General features: G+C 43.6%; 1 protein-coding gene across 1 annotated transcript in view; it reads left to right on the top strand.

The window, feature by feature from the left end:
* The first annotated feature begins 1,827 nt into the window (after positions 1-1,827).
* FDXR (ferredoxin reductase) overlaps positions 1,828-27,013 on the top strand; it is a 47,409-nt gene continuing 22,223 nt past the window's right edge. The window contains exons 1-5 of the mRNA XM_018568584.1: positions 1,828-1,948; positions 6,502-6,599; positions 7,758-7,853; positions 24,213-24,335; positions 24,414-24,527. Of these exons, the coding sequence (XP_018424086.1) occupies positions 1,861-1,948; positions 6,502-6,599; positions 7,758-7,853; positions 24,213-24,335; positions 24,414-24,527 (519 nt within the window). The 5' untranslated portion in view covers positions 1,828-1,860. The remainder of the gene's footprint in view (positions 1,949-6,501; positions 6,600-7,757; positions 7,854-24,212; positions 24,336-24,413; positions 24,528-27,013) is intronic.

Here is a 27,013-nt window from a genome sequence, read left to right as displayed (position 1 = left end):
TGGGTTTGATAAAAAGTTAAACAAGCTAAAATTGTGCGACATAAAAAAATTGCAACTTCTACCATGTATTTACCAAGGTCGCTGCTTTCAGAAAGAATATCATTTTATGAAATTTTAGGTAACTCTACATGCCTAAAATGTGCATTTGACATGCGTGTGAAAAAAAAGAGAAGCTAAAATTGCTCTGGCAGTGAAAGGGTTAAAGAACTCCGGGCAAAGAAAAAACGTACCCTTTGCAGTGGGGCTGCCCCGGCAGTGCAGGGGTTAAGTGCTTGTGTTTAGCTTTAAATAAAGCTGTTTTAATTGCCTGATCCCGTGATGGTCGGCACTCACATAGGGGATTGGGGGAAGAGGCTGGAGGCAGGAGTGTCCCTAGCCTTTTTGCTGCCTGAGGCGGGGGGTGCTGGTCGTGCTTGCTAACGGGAGAGGAGGGGTAGCTAGAGCGGGGCCTCTGCATCACCTCTCCACCCAGTTCTGGCCTGCATCCCGCCCAGATGCTGGTAACCAGTGACATTATTGGGTGCTAGGAGCTGGGCAGGACACTGGCAAAAACGTCCCAGGTTGCTCCCGGGATGCTCTGGCCAGAAAGGGGGCAGCAGGCGGCACAATAAAAACATTGGGCAGCAGAGCGGTCATGCTGCTTTGCCTGCTGTCCCCCCATGTGACCTAAAGAGATGCCATCTGAGACAACAGCCTCAGGCTGCCTCATTATAGGCTGTTCCTGGCTGTAGGGACCGGTCCAGATGTTCAGGTAAACACAGCAGCTTACATAATGTCCCCTAGACAAAAGGAGCACTTAACCCTAAGCCTGGGTTCACACCTGACCGTTTTGTAGCGCGTTCTACGCTCGCCGAACGCTCTACAAAACGGTCAAAAAAATAAATAGCATTGTAGTCAATGCCCTCGTTCCCACCTAGGCGTATTTCCGCCCGTCCCTAACGCCCTACAAAACGGCCCAAAGTAGTCCCGGGACCTTTTCAGCCTGGGTTCACACCTGACCGTTTTGTAGCGCGTTCTACGCTCGCCGAACGCTCTACAAAACGGTCAAAAAAATAAATAGCATTGTAGTCAATGCCCTCGTTCCCACCTAGGCGTATTTCCGCCCGTCCCTAACGCCCTACAAAACGGCCCAAAGTAGTCCCGGGACCTTTTCAGCCTGGGTTCACACCTGACCGTTTTGTAGCGCGTTCTACGCTCGCCGAACGCTCTACAAAACGGTCAAAAAAATAAATAGCATTGTAGTCAATGCCCTCGTTCCCACCTAGGCGTATTTCCGCCCGTCCCTAACGCCCTACAAAACGGCCCAAAGTAGTCCCGGGACCTTTTCAGCCTGGGTTCACACCTGACCGTTTTGTAGCGCGTTCTACGCTCGCCGAACGCTCTACAAAACGGTCAAAAAAATAAATAGCATTGTAGTCAATGCCCTCGTTCCCACCTAGGCGTATTTCCGCCCGTCCCTAACGCCCTACAAAACGGCCCAAAGTAGTCCCGGGACCTTTTCAGGCGTGGGCCGTTTTGTAGGGCGTTTTCCATTGGGATACAGCCAAGTAGCCTTTGGAATCCGCGACGGTCGCGCGACAGACGCGCTTTTGCAATATGCCTATGTGTGAACCCAGGCTTACAGTGCAGGGGGAGCCCCACTGCCAGAGGGAGTTTTCTGCTTTAAATAATAGAATCTCTATTTGTACATTTCATAGACGGCATAAAATGCACGTCTACAGGGGAGCCGGGGTGTGTTCTTCTACAGGACACGTCTACAGGAGTGCAGTGGATGCCTCACTTCACCTGATAAGGGCTGGGGGCGGGGTCTGATGGGGGCGTGGTTTCTGCTCCTGCCTGGTTTCTGGCTTGTCATTCGCCATGGCTCCTCGCTGCAGCTGGTTGTGTCGCTTTCCTCGCAGAGCGCTGCTTGGCGGAATCCGCACCGTGCCAACCACAAGATGTCCGGGTGAGACAGGGAGACCCAGGGGGTGGTAACAGCACAGGAGACAGTTATAGACCTTCCCTATAGATGGGCAGAATGGGGTGACAGGGAGTAATATCTGGGCTCCCCGTGTCTGTTATCAGGGTGTCATTTTGGGGTCAGTACAGGGTACTGGCAGGAGAAGATGTCATGCACAGCCCTCCTCCTCATCATCATTCCAGGGTAGAGATGTCCTGGGGCTTGTTAGCACAGATCAGGTGAAGGGAGTTCTTCTTTTTACCATTCATTACAAAGAGCTTCAAGACATCCTGAGGATTCATCAGCTGTCATTACTGGTCTCTCTTTCTAAAGTTGTCTGGCTGTCATGCTGATCCAATGGCTTCACTGCATTCCATGTCATGACCTGAAACGTGCTAAGATCTGGTGTCACTTGCTGCCTATTTGTTTCAGTTCAATAACTGAGAAAGTATGGAAGCTGTTGGATCACAGTGACAGCCAGCCTGATAGCATTTTCAGAAGGAGATCAGCAATCCTCTGAATACATGGCTCCGTTCAGCAGAACCATGTCTTTATTTATATGTCTGGATGGGCTCACGTTGATGTGCGTTGTTTTCCTGCATTTGATATGTGTTTGGAATGCAGGTCAAACACAAGTCAGCACAATCCCATTGGTTTTATTTGTCCGGTATACATGACAGAAGCTGCACATTCATTTGAGTGGCACCTCAACACATCTCCCAGCCACCGAGCACTGTCATGCAGCACCAGAGAAGGTAGCACAGTACTGTGCGTTGGAAAAAAAGTAGTGCATGCAATACTTTTTTCACTGTACTGCTACACATGGTACTGCACGTTGAGCTGCATGATAGCGCATGGTGGCCGGACCCATTTACACTATTGCTCAATCCACATAGTGTGCATTACTGTGCGCAAGGTGCGTTGCTTTGCTTTTCATTTAAATGGCACCCCAATGCACTTCTCGGCCACCGAGCGCAGTCATGCAGCTCAACGTGCGGTACCGCAATACCACGTGTAGCGGTACAGTGAAAAATATTGCATGCACTACTCTTGCCCACTGCACCTCAGGGTATTGCGGTACCGCACGTTGTGCTTGGTGGCCGGGAGGTGCCATATAAACGAAGGGCATTTGTCTGATGAAGGAACCGCTGGGTTCCGAAACGTTGCATTAAGATGTTATACCACTTCAGCGAATAAGCGAGTTGAATGGAAATCGAATTGGAGTGCGAGTAGCTTTTTCGTTGTGTATAAACGAAGGGCAACGCAATGCACAGTAATACACACAAGGTGGATTGAGCGATAGTGTGCGTTAATTGCACCTTATTGTGTAATAAACACAAAGCAATGGTTTAAATGGGCCCTTAGTGTGTCTGAAGCCATAGGGGGAATTTAATTTAACTGGAGCAGACAGAATCTAGAGCCGTTGCCAATGGCAACCAATCAGCATCTCCCTTCAGTTTGTTCAGTTAAGCTTTGAAAATGAATGAGAGCGGCTGATTGGTTGCCATGCACAGCTGCTCCAGATTGTGTCTGCTCCAGTTTTGATAAATTCCCTTCATAATGTTTTGGATAGCATGCAGAGGGATTACAACGCATGGTAAGGAGACTCTTTCTCTCTGTCCCGGTGATCATTATCACTAGGAATGAGAGTGAGTGAACATCCCAAATGTTAAGCTTTCACCAGAGCAGGAATAGAGGCGAAGTCTTCCATTGGGGACACCACTTTGTGTGACAACTAAGAGCAGATTTCCCATAAGGCAGAACTGAAGCCAAAACCTTTTCTCAGTTTTGGATATAGTAAAGGAGCTTTATAACCCCTGTCAGCTTTTTTTTGCCATCTGTGTCCCATTGGGGAGATTTCCCTTCAGTTTCTGTCTGATAGACACCACAGGAAGTGGGAAGAAATCTTCCAAAGTGAAGGAAATCTCTAGTGTTCACCAGAACTAGTGTCCCCATTGGAAGATTTCTCATCTATTCCTGTTCTGGTGACAACACAAAATCTCCTTTTAGATTTACCAACAACTATGTAGTACGAGGGCCCGCCTGATCGGATAGATTAGGTATGAGCTCATATTCCTTAGTTTTGGTAAATCTAACGTTAGTTGTAACGTCTATGGTGACTCTTTGCAGGGATTTACTCCCACTTTTCATGACAGTCAGCATTCCAGGTAGAGAGATCTTACAGCTATCAATATAGAAGAAGCAGGGGATGGGCTCAGCCCACAGGATGCCAAGAATAGGCTAGAGGGGTTATAAAGTCCCAGCATATACTATTCTGCAAAAGGCAGGCTGTGTGAGAGTGGTGACAAAGGAAGTGCATATTGACAGGACTGAGTGAAATTGTGTCACTGGAAGTACACCCGTCACTAGGTAAGTTTACACCCTTCTAGATGGATGTGGTTATTAGGAGTGGGGTAGAACATATGGACATACAGATGTATTGTTAGTTTATGACCAGCATCACTGTTGGGTGGACGTGCGATGTCATGTGAAGGATCATGTAATCGTATTTCATTCATAGGAAGATTTTCCCCCCATATCGGATTGTTGGCTGGCGGTAGTTTCTCTGCCCTTTGCTCGGAGTCGGAGTGGAATAGTTCCGATCCCCTTGTGTAAATTGGGCTGACTTGTCGTCCATACATAAGATGGATGAGGCTGTCCCTGCCAATGGATTCCTATGCAGATGTTACGGGAATGATCCATATGGGGGGGTTTAGGACAGAAATGTGACTTATTCACAATTATTAATACTGGATTTAAAGTAGATGTGAACCCCACTGGATGAGATTAAAGGGTAATTCCACTTTCTCAGGCAGATGTCTGGAAAATGGAGTTACCGCCACCAATCTGCCCTGCAAAGTGGAATTTCCCTTTGAGGCCTCATTGACACGGGGACTTTGCTGCGTTTGGGGATTCCTGTGACAGGAATCCCAGGTGTCCCCCGTTCAGTGGTTGCATCTGTCAGCGGCAATCCGCCGTTTGAGATAGGCGACTGTCCCCAGACGCATCTATCGTACATCCAGGGACAATCATCTATCCTCGGACAGAGATAGAGATGTGGCCAGTGTACACATTCAAGTTAATGACAGGGGGACAGTGGTTGCATCTCTATCTCTGTCCAAGGATAGATGATTGTCCCTGGATGCAGGATAGATGCGTCCGGGGACAGTCGCCTATCTCAAACCGCATGTAATTGTATCACAAACGGTTACATGCGGACAGATGCGGCCGCTGTCACCCGGTCATGTACTTCAATGGAAACAGCGGTTGCATCTGAGCGGGACACCTGGGTTTCCTGCCACAGGAAACGGCTAAAATAGCGGCCCCTCGGGTTTGTATAAATGGCGCGGCTGCTGCAAATTTTAACCAGCATGTCACATTTGCCAGGCGGCACCACTTGTCAAACACAATCATTGCCATCAATGGGGCCCAAACACAACTGCACGGGTATGGCGGTTGTGCCATGGTGTGGCATTGCGGTATTGCAGTCGAAAAACCCCATCGAAATAAAACGTATTCAGGAGGCGGCGGTATCACTTCCTGAGCGCCGGGCAGCCGCCGCTCTAACGCTCTCTGAAAAGCGATCCTGCGTGAATCACATTTCAGAGGGGCGGTGAAACCTGCTGCCTGTCTGAACCGGGCCTTAGTTTGCTGAAGCACCGTGTATCATAAACAATTGTCTTTTTTCTGTTAGGAATTACTGAGGCTGATTGGCTGAAGGAGTCCCCTCCTTTTACATCTATGCGGTGCTGGAACACGCGCGGTACCTCAATGCAACAATGCACGTTACATTCGATGAAGCATTCATTTTTAATAGCACCCTATCGCACATGCATCATAGTGCGTTGTGGTAAATATTTTGTGACGTCCAATTGTTGGGATCATGATCTCAATGGGCTGACTTAATGCAACGCACAACAGTAATACATGTCACAGCGCACGTTAACACACGTCCAATAAAGCACGAATGTATATGGAGGGAGGATTCACTTCAGTTCTTCAATTGTGTCAAAAGAAAATTAATTTTTGTTTCATCTGCACATGGGTATTCAAAGCGATCACATTTACAATTTGAGTGAAGATTCTCAACTCCTTTAGTAGATCAACCCCTTTAAAAAAAAAAAAAAATGTGTCCTTAGTTGCATTTTAGGACTGCAGATCTCCTGCAGCCTTTTTAAAAGCCACTTCCTGTCTACATGCATGCACTCCTCGGAGGTTTCCTGTCCTTGCTCAGGGCAGGCTGCCTGATGGTGGCAGTGGTGACCCATGCCTGTGCAATGGACATTAACACCTCTCCACTGGAAGGGCATGTGACAGGGTGACAACACAGGAGAGCAGGGATAGAATGTTGTCACTGTATAACAGGAAGTGCCTAAAGACACAGGATCACAGGGTTATTATTTTATTGACATAGCGCAGGAAAAACACAGCATGGGAAGTGTGAGTGGTCCACAGTGATTGGGTTTACATCTACTATAAATGTGCTTGCAACATCTGTGTCCTTTTTTTGTTTACCAACATTATGAGTAATGTCTTTTTTTATATATGATTAAATCTAGTTCTGGGAAGAACTCTGACCTCAGCAACGCACCCGCTACAAATCTGCATTGTCGGCAGTGGTCCTGCTGGATTTTACACAGCTCAGCACCTGTTAAAGGTAAAAATGAACTGGTTTTATTTCATATGTGTACAAACCTTTGAACCGGTTCCCTTGTGTAGTTGATGAGCCCAACCAGGTCTGAAACTGAGCTCCTCTGCACCCGTAGGCTACATTGGACCAACTGGCCAATCAGCTGTGGCCTCTCTCTCTCTCCCTCTCTCTCTCTCCCTTCCTAACCGATAATGAGAATAGTTGCCAACTGTTCTCATAATTGATTATTATTGATTTAATCGATTAGTTGTTGCAGCCCTGGTGAGGAACACAGAGTATGTAGCCGGGATTTGTATTTTTCTATAGCTGGTGGTATTCTGTGTTGCTGGGATTTGTAATCATACAGCTTGGAATACGTGGCAGAACTACCAGAATCCATATGGGTTGCAGCTATGACTGGGCCCTGGCACTCCACCACTGTCCTAAAATCATTAGTCTGTATTGTTTTAGAAAAACTGTCACATGACACTAGAAAAGGTATCTTTTAATTGGTATTGGCGATTACTTGAGGAAAAGTATTGGTACTTGTACTCGTTCTTAAAAGAAAATGATATCCTTAATGCAGACTACTGCTGACCACATTTACTTCAATGGGTGCAGCGGCCACATCTGAATGCCACAGGTATTCATAGGTTCTCTCCGCACTTCTCCTTTAACATTCAGTGGAATGCACAGTTGCTGGCCTTGGGATTCTGGGTATCACAGTGTTAAAGTGGAAATCATTCTATTTTAGGCCACCAAGTAAACAACTCTTTTTCCTGTGGTCCATGTTTTTATTTCTCCCTGATACTAACGTGGCTTGTCATGTTGTGCTGGAGAAGCCTTTAGCGCTCGCAGCATCAGAAAGATAAAAGGAGCTTTGTTGGAAAGGACATGACCGTACCTTGCTTTTGTCACATCTGTGATATGTTGGCTACTATTTAATGAGTGCCGGTAGCGTAGCTCCAATTCAGGAGCCCGCAGCGGTTGCAGTGAAGTGGTGCAGGGAGCCAGATCAGCATAAAGTGGTGTAATCCGCTCTTACATATATGCTGGATGTGTCTGCCTTGCACTTGTCCTTTTTCTCCCCTCTATACATAACATCTGGACTGTAAATGTTTTGTTGTCTATGTAGTTGTGTGTCATACTATCACTGATTACATTTGCAGTGTTTTTCTCTTGCAGCATCACACACAGACAGTGGTGGACGTATATGAGAAACTTCCTGTCCCTTTTGGCTTGGTCCGTTTTGGGGTAGCACCAGATCATCCCGAAGTGAAGGTGAGCGGACTCTTGACAGTGTGCAGTATGAGAAAAGCTAGATAGTAAAGAACGTTGGTGTGTCTATAAAAACAAGTGATCAATGTGCCTGTTATTAATCTGCTTACAAGGTTAAAGAAGAACTCCAGTTATTTAAAATTTTAACTATTGCAGTGGGACTACCCAGCATTGCAAGGGTTAACCTTTTTGGTGTAGGGGTCGGGATTCAAAATATATTCTCACCTGATCCTTGGTCCCGTGACGTTGACCACTCCCCCCCCCCCCCCCCCCTCCTCCCCCCCATCTGCTTCAGCTGTAATTTGTCTCCCAGCGTCTAATTGTCTAACTCGGGTAAATGCACGGCATTAGACGTGATGATGTCAGCGGTCCTTAAAATGCCAGAGCCCAGGGGAAAAGAGGCTGTTGGGGCTGGTCTAGCAGCACTCAGGTAAGTATATATTTTTATTTCAGCCCCTAGACCAAGACAAGCACTTAACCTTTGCAGTGCGGGGGTAGCCCCACTAGAAGGGTTACATTTTTAGATTTCTGGATTCTTTAAAGTACTTGTAGCCTCTTCCCTGCTGGACTCCAGCGGTCTCAAGACCCATGAGGTCATCACGCCCATTCACGTGCATTGGACGTTCTGCTTTTGGATTGCAGAACACGCCCCCCTCTCCTACAAACGGGGCTCAACAAATCCCAGGTGCCAGGTTGCCAATCCGACTAGAAATTGTTTCCTTGCGCTTTTGTCAGCCTGTTCACTTTACTTCCATCTCTTCTCCTACCGCAATAACCCTGCCGTGCTCTTCCCCACTGCAGACTCACAGACTGTCAGCGTCTCTCCTCACAGGCCAAAATCGGCTGCAGATGTCTGTGTCAGAGGGGACACAGATTACTGTAGCCAATTACAACCTGTACGGAGAGACGCTGTGAGTATGCAATGGGGAAAAGCACGGCAGGGTTATTGCGGCAGCAGCGGTGATGAGAAAAGAAACGGGAGGTGCTGTTCCCCTGCCCGCTGCCTCCCCACCCTCTGCGTCCCTGCTGCTGGCCGCTATAGGTCTTCAATCCAGCGGCCGGCAGCAATAGCCAGCCTGCTATTCTCCCTAAGGCCCCTCCTCTGCTGATTGATGGCAGGCAGTGGGCGGGTGCAATAGCCACCCTACTATTGGCTACTTCAATTTAAAATAGCCAATAGCAGGCTGGCTATTGCTCCCGGCCACTGCCTGCTCTGTTTACATTCAGCTGCCCAGCTAAAGCTATTGAAGTGAAAAGGTGACACTAGGGGTCTAATAGACCCCTAATGCCACCGTAAAGAGAAATTGTCACTGCCAATAAGTAGAAAAAAAAAGTTAAATAAAAGAAAATTAAAGTCCCTGCCCCCTGCGAAAAAAAACCCTGGCTCCTAACTTTTTTGCTGGCTCCTGTATTCAAAGAAAATTTGTCAAGCCCTGTCCTAAAATACTATTCCTGATTTAGTGTTCTGAGAATTGGATCTCATTTCTGTTTAAGTAGAATACACAAAAGGTTAATATTTGAGAAACACAATAGGTACCATTTATATCCTCTGCCCATTCCCCTAATCTCTACAAGGCAACCTTGGCACTCCAGCTGTGGTGAAACTACAAATGCCATCATGCCTCTGCCTCTGAGAGTCATGCCTGTCGCTGCCAATGTTGCAATGCCACATGGGACTGAGCTGGAGTGCTAAAGTTACCTACTCCTGCCCTACTTAAAGTGGACCAGAGTATTAAGCTGCCCGTACGTTGAATTTTGTCAATGGAACTGGGTCACAAATTGTTGGCTGAGAAATGACTGCAGCCAGCCATCAGCTTGAGTCATTGTTTTTGTATTGTGACAGTGCCGGGTGCTGACTGTCTGAATACAATAGCCCAGCAGGGGAGATGACGTCCACTATCTGCTTTGCCAAAGCAATGCACACTGGGATTGCCTTGTCATTAGCAGAGCATTGCTGGGAAATCTCATCTGTAATCTCACAATATATCAGGGAAAGGAATTCTCCTCCCCTGAGATGATGTGCATGGTCACATGTAGGGATGCACGGATATATATGCCGCCAAAACATATCGGCCGAAAATGGCACTTTTGGCTAAATGCCGAAAGTGCCATTTTTGTGCCGATACATCGGCGCATCCCTGCTTTCTTTCCTCCCCGCTGGGCGCTGCTCTGTGTCCCACCGGGGAGGAGAGAAAGTGTGACAGCCAGCCGAGCGCTGCAGGAGGACAGCGATGTGAACGGCCGGCGTCCCTCCTCCCACACCGATCAGCCTCCTATCACAGTCCGGCAGAGCGGTGTGTAGGGGGAGAGAGCCGGCGCTGTCACAGGAGGCTGAGCTCTCCTCCTTGCACTGATCGCTCAGCCTCCTGTGACAGCGTGTCAGAGAGGAGAGCGAGGTACAAACACTCAGCCATCAGTGATCGCTGAGTGTTTGTACGTAATTGAGGGCATAGCATGTTGGCTATATCCTTATTTACAAATGAATGGGAGTGATCTACATCGCCTCCTGTTCATTCATAGTTGTGGATATAGTAACCATACTCTGTTCTCATGCTATCAATGAAGAGGAACACTCATAGAGGATTCTAAAATTAAAAAGTTTATAAAATATTAAAAATATTTGAAAAAATTAAAATAAACATTTTCGGTTTCGGCCTGACATTTTTTTTATTTCGGTTTTGAAATTTCCATTTCAATGCACCTCTAGTCACATGCCCTTGTCACATGTCTAGTCACATATGCCCGAAATCCAGGAAGTAAAAGGAGTAATCTGCCCTTAGTAAACATGACCACTGTGAGAAGACTGGGGAAGAAAAGAGAAATAAGGAATGCAAAGAATACAAAGCCGGCAATGATCTAGAAGTATGTGTTTGTAGGTTGTCATTACTAAACATTTCTAAAGGTGTGGTTGTTGTTATTTTAAAGATATGGGTAAAGGTCCACTTTGGTGTAATCTAACTCTTGAAGCAACACCTTTTTTTTTTTTCCCTCTAGCTTTGCATAGAGTAATCTCTCACATGATTTTCAGTGCTGCCTGTGACCCCACTGGGGAGATTTTTCTTAACTTCATGTGTGGTCAGCAGAACCACTGCTAAAACTCTCTCCAATGAGGACCTGAACAACAAAACTAACAGAGCTTATACTCTCTTCCCTTCTCAAACCAAAGCTGGAGAAGTTAGGGCTATAGTTGAAAGGGTTTTTCACAATGTATATGTCAGTTTGATCTTATCAGACAGTGGAGAACACAGTCATATCAGTCAATGCATTCTTGATGACAAATGCTGTGAGATGTTCAGGTTATACTGCTGCCTACGGGAGGATTGGACCCTGGCAAAGAAAAAAAACAGGCCTGTATAATCCCACCTACTACCAGCGTATCATTTATTTTCTTGTGTTCTAGGCGGATGGACATCTTTTCTTCAGCTATGAAGTGTTAAAGATTAACTATGTCTGAATATCGCTGGATTGAAAGTTGCAGGGATAGCCTAGAAGTGACCTCCTGGCACTGGGTTCTGTGTAGGGTATTTTCCAGACTCTGTTGTGATATAGGTTAGCTGCAGAGCCATTCCAGGTCTGGCAATGGTGGCATTGCATTAGCGCTTGCTCTGTCTCTTGAGGACTTCTGAAGACTCACTTTGTGAGTAGTCCGGCTTGGCCAATCAGTTGGAACTACCTCATTTTGTTAGGTCTCTGGGCACCTCCAGCCATCAAAACCTTGTCTCCTGCCAGCTGTGTGGGTTCTGCAGGTATCTGAGAAGGCTTTGCCTTGTACGCTTAGCCTTACATTGTCTTACTGCCATACGGCTGCAACATGTCTCACTCTAAACATGTGGTGGGCAACGGTCATACTGTTTTGGGTGTATTAGCTATCATTCCGATAATGGCTTCAGTGATGCATGCAGCATGCCTACTGATGGTGCCAATGATCGAGTCTATAACACCTTTGGAGTCCACCTTAGCTTCAGCAGGTCTGTCCTCTCAGCTGAGGTTTTTTACTTCAGTCACGAAAGACTTTATGGCCCAGACTACCCAGTTATTTGCTGACTGCAGAGGCCACAAACGCATTCCTGCACCTCGCCCTGCAGATTCTCTATCTGATTTACCCATGGTCTGGCGGACTTCTGAGCTATTGGCCACAGAGACTCTGTCAGATTCTTCAATCTTTGACGAAGGTGCTTGCCCCTGTGGAGTCTCCATCTACTGCTATCACTCCCAAATTTAAAGGAGATTGTTTCAGCATTTCTTATTAATCCAGTGTGCACCACTGTGAGATTAGAGGATCAGTCTGTTGCTTCTACTTTCCGGTCTTGGGTCCTTTTAAAGCTGCTAAGGTCTCAAAGACTTTTGCATTGCACCTGCTTTTCTAATTCTTTCTCTCTAGAGACTGGAAACACCCTCACAAGCTGTTTGTTCCTCCTTAGCACCTACTGGGAGATGCTTGGATCTCAAAGCTCTCAATGGCTTTATTTGAGCCCAGAAATTCTGCATGGAACCCACTAATTCTGTCATTGCTTCTGTGGACATTAAGTATGCCTAGCAATGCATAATGCTGCCACCACCATGCTTCACTATGGGTATGGTGTTCTTTTGGTGATGTGCAGTGTTGTTGTTGTGTGGGGTAGGGTGGAAAGATGGAAACCTTTTCTTACTAAGAAAAACATCCAAGCCTGGCTGCATTTTGCAAAGTGAGAGTTAGAGCAACATACATAATTTATTAGTTTCCATAAACATAATTAAATACAAAAAGGAAAGTATTAAAAAAGGCATTCCCTCAAAATTAGCCGAGCATTCTCCTGGAGACCATCAGATTATCAGCAACATCCATAGCATAGTTCATAAGACATATATATATATTATATTACACACACCAATCACAGCTGTATTCCAATATTCAACAATCAGTGAGGTGCTGTGGCCTAATTCTCTACACGTTTTGCCCCCCGAAGGGGACTTCCTCAGGAGGGAGGTGCTCTATAGTGATGGCCAATGGAGGGAAAGGAGAAGCAGCAGCAGTATTTAAGAGCATATAACAACGCCACAGAGGTAGAGGTTCAGTGACCATACAACACTTCCACTCAGAAGGATCTCAGCACAGTATGGTTGCATGACCCTGACATGTCCCATCATCAATAGTGTGGCAGACCCATTTTACATCGAAAAACCTACACGTCTGTCAAAAGCATATGAGAAATGTGTTATGGTCTGATGAGACCAACCAGTGCAAAAACAACATTGCGCATCACTAAAAGAAAACCATACCCACAGTGAAGCATGGTGGTGGCAGCGTAATGCTTTGGGGCTGTTTGTCAGCTGGAACTGGGGCTTTAGCCGAGGTGGAGGGCATTTTGAACAGTTCCAAATATCAGTCAATTTTGGCAACTAACCTTCAGGCCTGTTCTATGAAGATGAAGAGGAATTTCACCTTTCAGCACAACAACGACCCAAAGCATTCCTCCAAATCAAAAAAAAGAATGGCTTCACCAGAAGACGACCACAGTTCTGGATTGCCCTAGCCAGAGTCCAGACCTGAATCCAATTGAAATTCTATGGGGTGACCTGAAGAAGATTGTGCACAGGAGATGTCCTTGCAATCTGACAGATTTGGATAGCTTTTGCAAGTAATAGTGGGCAGAGATTCCCAAGGCAAGATGTGCCATGGTGATAGACTCCTACCCCAAAAGACTGAATGCGGTCATAAAAGCCAAAGGTGCTTCAACAAAGTATTAGTTTAAGGGTGTGCATATTTATGCAACCACGTTATTGTACTTTTTTTGTTGTTTTATTCCCCCCCCTTTTTAAACATTTAATTTTTGTTTTATAAATTAATTGTATGTTATTGTAGTCACATTAAGGGTGGGAAAAAAAGTGAATTATCTTTGTCTAATTTTTCTTTACATCTCAAAAGCCTGGCATTTTTACACGTGTGTGTGTGTGTGTGATTTTTTTTTTTTCTCTCAAAGCTTTCTGGATGATTGACATACCTTGATATAATTGTTTTTAACTGAGAATGATATTTGGCATATATTGTTAAAACAAATCACTGAAAAAAAACTATACATCCTCTTTAATCTTACTGAAGGAAATATGGCATTGTGTGTGTCACCTTGAGCCACCCACAGATCTGATCTTCCTGGTATCCTGCCAGCAGTTCAGGGGTTTAAAGCAGATGAAAGGCTGTGTGTTAGAGATAAGAAAAAGGAGCCCTTGAATGTCTGTGTAGATAGAGGGGCCTTGCAGATAACAGGCAGACCTTTCACAAGGACTTCTGTGCACAATTGAAGTCGCTCACCATAACATAGCAGATCTAAAGAGATTTCTAGCTGCGTCAGTATTCTGTAGATATGGATTTATGTGTTGTAGTTTTTTTAAAGAACAAATTCAGGCAACAAGTAACATGCTAATACTAAATAGGAAACCTTGCAACTGGGGTAAAGCTAGCAAGTCCATTTTATCTGAGTTTTGCTAAACCCAGTTCTTCTAGGTTTCGTTCCCTCTCTCTTGCTCACTCTTATTCCTTCGCTTGCTCTCTAACGTTCTTTTGTACTGGTTCTCATACTCTCTATTTTGTTTGCTCTCTCTGATAATTCTTCTCTCTCTCATTCTCTTGTATTCTCTCATGACCCATTTTTCTAATTCTATTGTATGTGCTCTTGCTCTCTTTTTCTTCCTCTTTTGTGTTTTTATTCTCATTCTTTCACTTGTTCATACTCTCTCTTATTCTCGTTCACACTCTCTCTCTTATTCTTGCTCACTCTCTCTCTCTTCTTTTTGCTTGTTTGCTTTCTCTCACATTTGCTGTCTTTTGCATGCTTGCTCACTAGTTTTCTCTTTCTCCTTTATTTTCTCTCTCCAGCTTTCTTTTCTCTCACTTTCGTTTGTGCGTGTTCTCTCACTCTTGCTCACTTGCTCCTTTTCTCTTGCTCACTGGCTTGCTCCTTTTTCTCTTGCTCACTCGCTCGTTCTCTTGCTCCTTTTCTCTCGCTTGCACCTAAATCTTTGAGGAATTTATTGTACATTTAAAATGTAGTAGGGATAGCTATGCAGAGTTTTAAGAGTACTTAATTTAAGCTGCCAAGCCTTAGAGGGTACTTAGAAACATATTATGAATGGAATTCTACTATAACACAGCATTACAGCTATGGGAGAAAACAAAAGAGAAGGGCGCCCACCCTAGTGTAGATAGTTTTTAATGATATATGTTGAAGTAACAATAAAAACATACTCGCAAAAGTGAATCAAAATAAAAGTATAATGGGTAAGCCTGGATGACTTCTGAAACAAGCTGCACAGAAGCTTGTATAACAGCACAGGACTCCTTACGATGATGCGTTTCCGGGGCCACGCCCCCTTCATCAGATCTTGTCCTCTTCCTCACTCTCACAGCAATATATAGAAGTATGTAATGTTGTGAAGCCAATACGCTCTGCTAACCGATCTGCTAAGGACGGCGTCCTTGAGAGGCGGACTAGCACATCGGTTAGCAGAGCGTATTGGCTTCACAACATTACATACTTCTATATATTGCTGTGAGAGTGAGGAAGAGGACAAGATCTGATGAAGGGGGCGTGGCCCCGGAAACGCATCATCGTAAGGAGTCCTGTGCTGTTATACAAGCTTCTGTGCAGCTTGTTTCAGATGTCATCCAGGCTTACCCATTATACTTTTATTTTGATTCACTTTTGCGAGTATGTTTTTATTGTTACTTCAACATATATCATTAAAAACTATCTACACTAGGGTGGGCGCCCTTCTCTTTTGTTTTCTCCCATAGTGTTGCAGCTTCCCAGGCTGAAGTGGGGCAGCACCCCTAGTAATCCTCACCTGCAATTACCTTTCATTTGTTGGTCAACGTTTGGCGCTTTAGATTCGTTTTCATTGTTAGCATTACAGCTATACCTGTAACCAATAACATAATGCCGGGACAAGTACACACTGTATGCTCTGTATCTACAGTATGTTGGGGCTTTTTTTTTTTACTGGAGCGCACCGTGAACCTCCAGATGTTGGTGTCGTATAGTAAACATCAGATTTTTTCTGTATCTAGATGCGATTGATGCATCCAGGTAGTGATCTATTCCTAACCGCATGTTATCCTATTACATGCAGCGTGCTGGCGATCATTAAATTGATTGGGTGACAGCGGCTGCTTTTAAATGGCATACTTGGGATTTCTGTTACAGGTATACCTAAATGCACGTTCACAGTGTGAATAAAGCCTAAGATGTCTGAAATAGGCTTATTTGTGATCAGCAGGATATGCCAATGAATTCTGGGGGTTGCAAGTGTCCCCCCCTTCTTCAGGGCTAAAAACACATAAATCAGATTGTGTACTCAGTTACATTACCTGGTCATATTTTCTTTTTCATTTAGACTCTAGAGATTGTGACAATATGCTTCTTAAAGTGGAAGTAAAGTGACCTAAAATTAAACCAAATACCCTGGAGCTTTTAGCCAATATTGCAGACTTGGCTGCCAAAGCAATCCCCTCCGGCGCTGCGTTCCTTCCTCTCCAGTGGTTTCATCTTCATCCCGGTCTTCTTTCGGGTTTTGAGTTTTCGGCACCTTGATTGGCTGGGCCCTGATGACATAACTTCCGTGCATTCCTACGGGAGTTACTTCATTTCAACATGCTGGGTTTGTGTTCTGAGCTACGCATGCCTGGGTCAGAGTACAGAAATAAAAATAAAATAAAATGCCGTATGGTAGAAAGAAACTTTCATGGCAGAGGGACTTGCACTGTCTCTTCTGTCATAATAAGCCTACCAATCAGAATTTTTTTTAAATAATTGCCTTTACTTCCACTTTAAGAAACCTTGACAAGAATTAAAGGAAGACTAAACGAAAAAGCTATAAAGGAATACATCTTGTTCAGAAGAAATATTTAAAATGATAGTAGATTTATTACATATGATCCAATTATACAGATACAAGGAAATTGCCTTATCATCAATCATTTGTCTGTGTCCCTGTTGCAGATTTTTCTCCAATTTCTGTCTGATAAATCATTGTCAGCAGGACAGAAAGTTAGTGTAAACCTTTCTAATGGAGCCCTAGGCAGCAGTAAAAAAAAAAAAAAAAGCCCGACCTGGAGTTCTGTTCGTTCACCACTTTATCCAAAACTAGAGAAATAGTTTTTGGCTTGGCATACATTGGAATCAACAATAGTGAGACACATGGAGCAGGCCAGGGCCAGTGGCCACGTATCTGGTTGGTATTTTTCATTGCCGGGTATGCTAGGATTCAGGAATTGATGGGTTATTAAAAGGTGAGCATTGTCAATCTGAAAGCATTGTACAGAGGATGCCGGTAGGCCAGTTAATGGATGTTGTACGCTTCACAATGCAATGCCTATGGGGATGTGATTGTATCACTATGCAGGGCCTCGCTGATCCAACATATTATGCAGGGGAACACATCAAAAACATCATTCAGCCCAATATGAATTTCTGTCATCACTGCAACAAATATAAGTTAATCTTTTTCAAACTAATTGGTATTGGACAAATAGACCAAATTTTTGTGGCAGGATACTCAATATGGGAAAATGTATAATCTAAAACCTGTACGGTCAGGCCACCAGTTCCATTGTTTGTTTTGGATAGCATAGGGAAGGGTTAACCCCCTGTAACATTTGTTTTGCTGTGTGTGCCCCTGTTCAGAAGATTTCACCTCACTTTCTGTCCCTGTGACTATTGGATTTTGACAATTTTGGGTTGTCGTGGAAACAAGGATTTGTGATAAAGCTTCAGTGGAGACACATTTTTCCCATGATCACTCTTACAGGAGTGAATTTCCCTTCCTATTGGTAGATTTCCTTTCACTTCCTGTTGTCTCATGGACAGGAAGTGAGATTACATCTTTCTAATGAGTATACAGACAGCAGTAAAAACCTCAGTGACCTGGAAGAAGAGGCGGGCACCCCTCATCTGTACGTCTAACAAGAGCCAACTTCCTGTAATGTACGTACAGCACTATGAACCAGACCCAAAAAGACTTTTCCCAGTTTTTTTTGCTAAAATTAGGTACCTCGGCTTATATTCGGGACGGCTTATACTCGAGTATATACGGTATGTAACTCGGGGACTGCCTGTACTATTATAACAGAAACGAGATCCGGCCACTCACTAGTGGGAACTTTCAACCTGCTGACAGTTCACATTCAGTTCGTATCTCCAGCAGGTTTTATCCCTGGTCCAGTTAAAAAGAGGATTCTGCTTACAGTCCTGATTACTCTACTCTATGGAATCTCTCCTTTATACCATATCGTTAGTGGGCACCCCTTCACTGTGTATGAAATCGATGAATAGTCACTCGCACTCCAATTTCATACCAAGCCTATTCCTTTATTGACTATAGTAGTGTCACAATTATAGCAACGTTTCTGAACCAAGTGGTTCCTTCAGGCAAACATAAAAGATAATTATGTGTGCCTGAAGAAGCAACCACTTGGTTCTGAAACATTGCTATGATTGTGACACTGCTATAGTCAATAAAGGAATTGGCTTGGTATGATATTGGCGTGCGAGTGACTATTCATCGATTTCATGCTACTGGCGGAGGCATCTGTGGTCACTACAGCACCCACCCGACCTATGGGTTTGTTTCCGGTCAGGTGTGCGATGGTATGATCTTCCCTGTGTATGTCACAAGTCCAGTAGACAGGAGTGAATTTATTCTCAGAAAGGAGTGATAATTAAAGGGGTTCTAAACCCTCCGTTTTTTTTTTTGCTTATATCTACTGCTAGCATGCAGTAGATATAGGCAAGAAGTGTAAAAAAAACGCTTAATCATTTAAACTTACCTCGTTATCGCCGCTCGTTCGCGCGCCGAGAATCAGGAACTGCTCGTACGGCCGCAAAAGATCTTGGGGCGGGCGCATGTGCAGTTCCGATTCTCGGCCGGGAGACGAGCAGAGACGCAAGGTAAGTCTATGGACGCGTGCACCCGCCTGCAGACACCGCTGGATCGGAGAGACAGAGCAGTGAGCGCTGGATCGGAGTGATGTCACACCGCTTGAGGGACACATGAAAACATGGGGAAAGAAGAGGAAGATCGGAAAAAGAGACATCATTTAAGGTAAGTGCTAACATTAACATCGGGGGGAGGGAAACATTTTTTTGCCTTTTTTAATATCACTTTAACCACATAATAACCACTCCGTATCAAGAACATTTTTTTTTTATTTGTGCACACACATGTTAAAATCTGAATCTGTGGCTAGAAAACTGCCTAAAACCCCCAAACAATTATATCTTTTCTGAAAGCAGAGGCCCTGCAGAATAAAAAATGCTAGTTGTATTTTTTTAAGTCGCATTATAATTGTTAAAATGTTTATCACATCGATATTTTAAGGACAAAATACACTAAAATCAATTTTAGTGAACGCAAACAGAATAGAATAGCTATTTTTGGTAAAATCGAAAAGATGGGGTTGTATCAAATAAATAGATACCAAACATGTCAAGCCCTAAAATTGTGCACGCTCGTAAAATTACAAAAAACTACAGTACTCAAAATTGCCTATAGGCGGCACTTTATTCTTCACTGCTCATTAATTCAGAGTTCACAGTGAGTGATGGCCCTAGAATGTATTGCTCTCACTCCGACGTTCTCTGCAATATGTAACCTGTATTGATACAATTCTTGTTTGTGCACGTGGGCACATTTACGTTTGTGTGGGTATGTGACAGTAAAGGGCTTCTTTTTTTTTATGTCACTATAATTTTTGTAAACTTTTTTTTTTTTTAACGTTTAAATTTATAGCTACCACATAGGGTGCCAACAAGCCCCCCTCTATGTGATAGCACAAACATGACAGGTCCTCTTCATGGAGATATCAGGGGTCACTTATGGACCCTCAAAAAACTGATTAAGCACAAATGGTGTTTCACCAGCTTCTTCTTCGGCTACAGCAGCCAGAGAAATGACAGCATGAAACGAAGTGATAACATTCTTGTTGCTTTCGGTTTCAGTAAGCAGAGGGGAGCTCAGCCACTGGAATTGTGCTGATCTGCCTCTAATTCAGCCACCAACACCCACCATGCCAGTCCCGTGCCTGCATGGGGGACAGCTGCCGGAGCACTTGTATGTTATTTTTTTTTTTGCATTCGAACTGGACCAGAACGCAGGCAGTGTTTTGCCACACGTCCAATCGCACTGTGGGGGGGAAGGCTTGTCGTGACTGCGGTGCCATTGACTTCAATGCACCTCCACGCCCCCTCCTGCCCCAGAACGAAGGGGGGAGTTTAGTGTGCGACTGCTGTGCGTTCCAGCAGCTACCGCTCTTGAACGCACCGCAATTGGTGTAAATGGGCCCTGAGTGTGGACTGTTAGCAAGTTGAACGTTCCCACTTCCATGGTGAGTGGATGGATCTAATTTCTGCCAAAGTAATAGAGGTGACAGATGGTAAGATCACAGCTTTGTATCTAATGCCACGGAGTTTGAAAGATCTGCTTATTTCTGCAGTGATGAAAGAGATTTATAATTGTGCTTAATGGTGTTAGATTTGTGCACTGGACGCATATGTGGAAATGAAGAAGCCCGGTATATATGGTTTAAAAATGTACTGTATGCGTTTGGGAAAAGGTCGTGCTTCTTTATACCTGCACATACACATCACAGCACTCTATTCTCCGTTGGTTGCGCATGAAGTAGCTCACAACGTCCAATAAACAAATTGTAGCTTACAATATAACATTTGACTAATTATGCTTCCAATATAAATTGTATTGATCATCCATGTATCAATTATTTTTCATCAAAAAATAGTAAACATTTTGTCCACATACAGTACCTTTTACTACTTTTTAAAACAATATCTAGACTTATGCAGGTATTATACCAGTTGCTGCTGAATACAAATTTGCTGCAGATTTCTAGGTAAACGGATCTGTGAAATGAAGTACAGCTGCAAGCTAACACAAGATATGCATAGTAAGATTTTGGCTTACCTTCAGGGTGGGAATAAGATGTTTATTTTTATCCCCAGGATGTTCCTTTAATTTAAGAGTGTGCACTGGTGGTATGATAAAGATGACATTCCTGTTATCCCTTTATATATGTGTAGTCTGCTCACACTGCAAATCTCAGCAGGTGGCTTATATTGAGTGAGCAGAATTCCTTGTGTGGTTCCATGTATTATTTATGCATCCTATTAATGTGTATGGTGGGGAAAGGGGCAACATATCCAACTTTATAGAACTTGTTGATCCTTAAAGCATAACGCCAGTCGTTTTTTTTATAAAGTTTGAAAGAATTACAATGTCTGTATTTTTATTTTTGTCTGGGACTTCATTAAGAACTTTTCACTCCCTGTCTCTATGTACACCTGAAAGGCATTGACTGCAATGAAAAGGTTGCATAACATTATAACCCATCATTACCCTACTAAAACATTGTTTTTGTTTGTGATCCTGTTGAAGGGTTTAGCCACCGCTTCCTGTCCTCAGAGGAAGTCATGGGAAATTTCCCTAGCACATAGAGAGCATTAAAAACCTGACAGCGGCTGTAACTCTTCTTATTGCTATTCAAAAACAAAATACATTTTTGTCTGGTTTAAAGGACAACTGTACTTTTTTATTTTAAAAAATAATTTCTTGATCGTACAGTGCAGGACACTGAGACAAATGGGTAATATCCAGGTATCATCAGGTGGTTGGACACTGGCCAGCATTGTGGGGACCTTCGTATAACCCCTTCCACTCCAGTAAATCCTATTTCCTGCTTGTGTTTGTAGGGGATGGATGTCTCTTCTGTGCTGATGGAGATGTGTGGTACTTTACTTTTTTTTCTCATCGGATATTTTCTCAAATGCTTGTGGCTGCGTCCAGGCTTGTCTGCTACTTTGCAGCTTCCGGATCGGTAACCCATTTCTGTGACTTTGGGATTCGTAACTGGATCTTGCTGGTCTGGCCTCATGAATCACATTCTACTATTTATTAAGAATAAGTAATACATGCACAGGAAAAAAAAGGTTGATAACTTGATTAGCGTCGGTGTGTATGGAGCTATAGAATGAAGCATAGTTATTGGTCATGAATTTTTTTTAGAGAGAGCGAGACGTTGTGGTGGGGGGGTGGCACACAAGAGAAAAACAATATCCTCAGCACAATCAAAAGGTACTGATACTGATGCAATACCTATATGCTAATGAGTCCCCTTCCACTAGTATCAGCTGGTAAAATATTTCATTCTGCAGCTTTAGATCATAAATTGGAGAATTACACTACAGAATATAAAAACAGCAAAAACGCACTTGTGAAGTATATCAAAAAGCCTCTGAAGGAGAGAATTCATCCCAGAAACATATCGACTTGCAACACACAATACAGGAGCAGTAACAGTGTCCTTAGTTGTGTCAGATTGTGGACTGAGAGATTCGGAATTGGAAGAAAGAATTCTGATATCGGTTGGATGAGTCCTTTTGATTGGATTGTGAATGTTTTTTACCTTTTATGTTAAATGGTGTCTTAATATTCTTCACAAGGCCAGTGCATTGTTTTTGTCTTTTATATACACACGAAATGTATCCATAAGGTTCTTTTAGCAATAAACTAGTGAAAGATTTATAGTAGTCTTCCTACTTCTTTCTGGAAGTTAATTTAATTAATTTAAAATGAAATACACAAATGCAGTGTTACAAAGTTTACTTCATTATAAAACAGCATGCACAATTTGTGCAATCGCACTCCACTGGAATGCAGGGCATTGCGGTATCGTGCGTTTCTGTGCATGCAATCACACTGGGTGGGAGGTACGTTTGGGGTGCCATTGCACCTCCTGCATCAGAATTTGTCAGGCCGAAACCGAAAAGAGAATGACAGCTGCCAGTGGCAAGATTCCGCAGACGGCAGCTGAATGTGAATACAGCAGGTAGTGTGCTGCTGCAATAGCCATCCTGCTATTGGCCATTTCAAATTGCAATAGCCATTAGCAGGCTGGCTATTGCACGCACCCGCTGCTTACTGTGCCCTCCTCCCAGCATGGAGGAGAGAGCGAGAGGATCCAACTAATAGTGAATTAGAATAGTTGACAACTATTCTCATTGATTATTACCGATTAGTTGGTTGCAGAGCCCTATGGTCAGCCCAGCTGAAAGGCTAATCTTTGAGGTTTAGACAAGAGAGCTTGGCTTCCTAAGAAATGAAGTAGCAGCACTGGACCAAATTAATATGGGTAATAAAGAAGGCTTGTGGGATGTTTGGTTGGTTCAGAAACCGGATTGCAATTTTAAGTAGTCACCTTTTTAATATTCATCACTTGCCAAAAAAGGTAAGCTCTGTAAGCTGTGCGGTTATTGCCAGTATCCAGACATACTGAATATGAGTCTTTACCGGCATGTCCTTTATTCTCTTAGATTTTACATAAGCAGTTTTATTTGTGCAAAAATCATTACTTGCTTTTCGAAAATGAAGACAGATTTAAAGGAGACTTGTCATAAAACATACTTAAGCTGCCCTTAGTGACCATATTTAAAAAAATGTTAGTTTATTCCTGTCATGTGGTTCTTTGGTTTTAATACTTTCTGTGCCGAAGAGTGACGTTGGAGCTCCTGATCTGCATAAGTGTTCTGGTCAGTGACTCGAGTATAGATTTCAGAGAATTAACATGAAATCCAACAAACTAGCATTGTCCTATGTGAATGAAGTCGAGCTTGGCAGCCTTCGTCTCTCATGAGAAATTCCCTTCATTCGATAAGTAAAATCACCATGCACAGTTATTGAAGGCAGCCTTACAAGGATGCATATTGCTGGTTGATAAGCCTTGAATCAGACAACCACAATGTTTTGTACTGATAGAAATGAAACCAATAATTGTAATGATCCAGTCCCCTATGTTCTAACTAGGGATGCACCGATACTTTTCAAGTACCAATGCCGATACATGGCATTTTAATGAGAACTACCAGGGTTGCAGCGGTTCCAGCTGGGACCTGGCTCTGGCGCTCCACCACTGTCCTGAAATCATTAGTCTGTATTGTTTTAGAAAAACTGTCACATGACAAACAAAAATGTATCGGTACTTGTACTGGTAAGTACTTGGGCAAGTACCAGTACTTGTGCTTGCAAAACTGGTATTGGTGCATCCTTTTATTTATAAAAACAAAATCATACATTAAAACAGAGATGCACAAATCCCAGGAGCTCCGTGTGCTCCTTACAAATGACGGCGGCCTCCTAACTTTTGGATTTTTCTCTAGTCTAGTCTTGGAGCTGGAAAAGTATCTGTACTTGTACTGAGTACTGTACTTGGTATCGGTGCATTCCTAGTTATAACAAATACAACTGAAATAGTTTGATCTTTTTGACCTGTGTCCTGCTTCAACTCCCCTTTGTTACCCATTTCTTTTTTGCTCCATACAGAATGTTATCAACACTTTTACACAGACGGCCCATACAGAGCGCTGCAGTTTCCTGGGCAATGTGACTGTCGGGAGAGATGTAACAATAGAGGAACTACAGGCAGCGTATCATGCTGTAATACTGGTGAGCGAGGAGAAGGACAGTGGGTAGTTGTACGTTTTGCTTTTTTTCTATCTACTAAGCTTTCGTTATCTCTGACAGAGCTATGGGGCAGAAGACAAGCGGCAGCTGGGGATTCCTGGAGAAGAGCTGCCAGGCGTGTACTCTGCCAGGGACTTTGTAGGCTGGTACAACGGCCTTCCAGACAACCGACATGTGAGTGACAGCAAAGAACGTGGCTTTTTACACTTCTGCACACGGACAGTACTCTACTATTGTTTTAAGATGTACAGTTATTACCAATGTGTGTTTTTTTAAGAAATCATGTTTGCTTTAGTTTGCCAGCATGTTCCAGAAAGCGCATCTGCCATAAAAACAAATGATACCATATGTAAAGCATGCAGTATGTGACTTTTGTATGTAGGAAGAAGCACACAAAAAGATGCATGTTAGAGTGAACCTGTGCTTTACCCAATGCAGCAGAAAATAGGTTCACTTTAATGGTACCCTCCCCAGCAGTACATACCTTCCTTCCTTTTTCTTTCCTTGCGCAGCTGGGCCTCCAGGAATTCTGCTAGTACTTTTGGGTATGAGGGAGCATATGACGCATTCTCCTAACTCCTTTTGACATAGTACCAGTGCTAAAAAATTGCCTGCTAAAGTATCCAGAGCTGTCACATGGTTGGAGAGTCTTCAGGCCTGTGTAATGTTTCCTCTCTTTTCTTCCTGCACTGAGGGTTGGGGGAGTAAAAGGAAGATTAGTATGTGTAACTGGTGGGGCCGCAATTAAAGTGATACTTTTACTTTGCCCTGCATGGGCAAAGCATGTGTTTACTTTTATGTCAGAAGCATAAATGAGCCCCTAACAGAAAATGTAGTATTATTAGCAAAGTAAAAAATGTTATGGCTGTACAGCCAGCATGGAAGGTAAGATTATGCACATGAGTGTATGTAGGTGTGGGTGTTAGTATGCATGTTTCAATATGTCTATATGTTTTTGTAATTTTCTGGGCACCGTGACAAAAGATTTGCAGGTTACCTATTGGTATAAATTACTAGCAGTGCAGTGACAGGGGGAGACCTCTCATTTTTATTATGCTGGAAGCATACTCCATGGGCAACGTGTTCCAACTTCTATGCCAGTACGGGGCAAATCTGTCAGGAGGGTAGATTTTGGACAGGCTTTGGGGAAGCAGACTTTGGCTTACAGGTATGTCATATAAAGTAAACTTTATTTTTATATGCTGGACAATGTTTTTTACGCTGCTGGGGCCCCTTTACGGCAAAACATTTTTTTTTAAAAGGTTGATTTAGACTTTAAAGTGCATCTCAACCCAAAACTGTATATCCTTCTCCTCCATTGAGCGACAAAGAAAGTCTTTAACCTTCAGGTTATGTTGCTCTCTACAGGACACACAAAACTCAAGGCTGGCCCAGGATAATCCCAGCTACTATCAGCACCTCCTGTTTTTTTTTGCTAGTGTCCTAGGAGGATGGACTTCTTGCCTTTTAGCTTTGATGTGATAAGACCATTATTTTGCTAGCTTTTTTTTATTTTTATTATTATTATTTTTTTCTTCTACAGTCAGGACTGTTTTCTATATCACTGCTGGAGTTTTCTCCCTGTTTGCAGATGTCCAGTGTGATTGTTCTCAGCCTGGCTTTTGGAGTATGGCATCCAGAACCCACTGGAGCAAACTAGAGCTGCAGCTAATGATTATTTTCAAAATCGATTAGTTAGCCGATTATTACGTTCGATTAATCGGTTAATCGATAAAAAATAAAATACATTTTTAAAAATGGCTCCAGTGATGGGACTACTAGTTTGTCTTGAGATTGCACTCCATCACAGGAGCAAGCTTGGAGCGGTGGAAGTAAAAAAGAAAAAAAAAGTGTGGTGTGCAATACAGTGAAATGAAAAGTGTAAAATTATACAGCAATGATGAAGAATGGCATCGACTATAGAGGACTACAAAACCCAGCAATACATTATACAGCACAATGCAGAAAACCGCCAGCTATAAAGGAATACAACAAATCCCAGCAATAGTACATTATAGCTGGCGGTATTCTGCATTGCGCTGTATAATGTACTATTGCTGAGTTTTGTAGTTCTCTATAGCTGGTGGTATTCCGCATTGCGCTGTATAATGTACTATTGCTGGTATTTGTACTCCTCTATAGCTGGTGGTATTCCGCATTGCGCTGTATAATGTACTATTCCTTGATTTGTAGTCCTCTATACAGCGCAATGCAGAATACTTCTAGCTATATAGGAATACAATAAATCCCCATTATTCCCAATTTCCACCTAAAAAAAGAGTTAATGCTATGGGGCGCCGTGCTGACATCATCCGTTGGGAGTAGTGTTGCACAAGCACTTCACTTTCTTTCTCACCATACAGTTTCAAGGAAGCATCTCCTCACTGCTGCTGACTGCAGTTTGCAAAGAGCCATGTGGAACTTTGATCCTCCTTTCATTCCTGCTGCCCGTCTTCACCTCCAGCCATCTGACTGTCACCTGCTAACAGCTGTATAGGTTTTGTTAGCACTTGAGGCCTCTCCTCTTACCCTGAGCCAGTATGTTGTATTACCCCCCATGCGGCCGCAACATGTCTGTTTTAGGATATGGGGGGAATAGTCCCACTGTACCAAGTACCCCCAGTTCAGTTTCTACTAAGGCCTGGTTCACACCTGTACGT

Source organism: Nanorana parkeri, unplaced genomic scaffold (genome assembly GCF_000935625.1).
Source record: "Nanorana parkeri isolate BGI_ZX_2015 unplaced genomic scaffold, ASM93562v1 scaffold1214, whole genome shotgun sequence".
Lineage (NCBI taxonomy): Eukaryota > Metazoa > Chordata > Amphibia > Anura > Dicroglossidae > Nanorana > Nanorana parkeri.
This window is presented reverse-complemented; position numbering and strand designations above follow the sequence as displayed.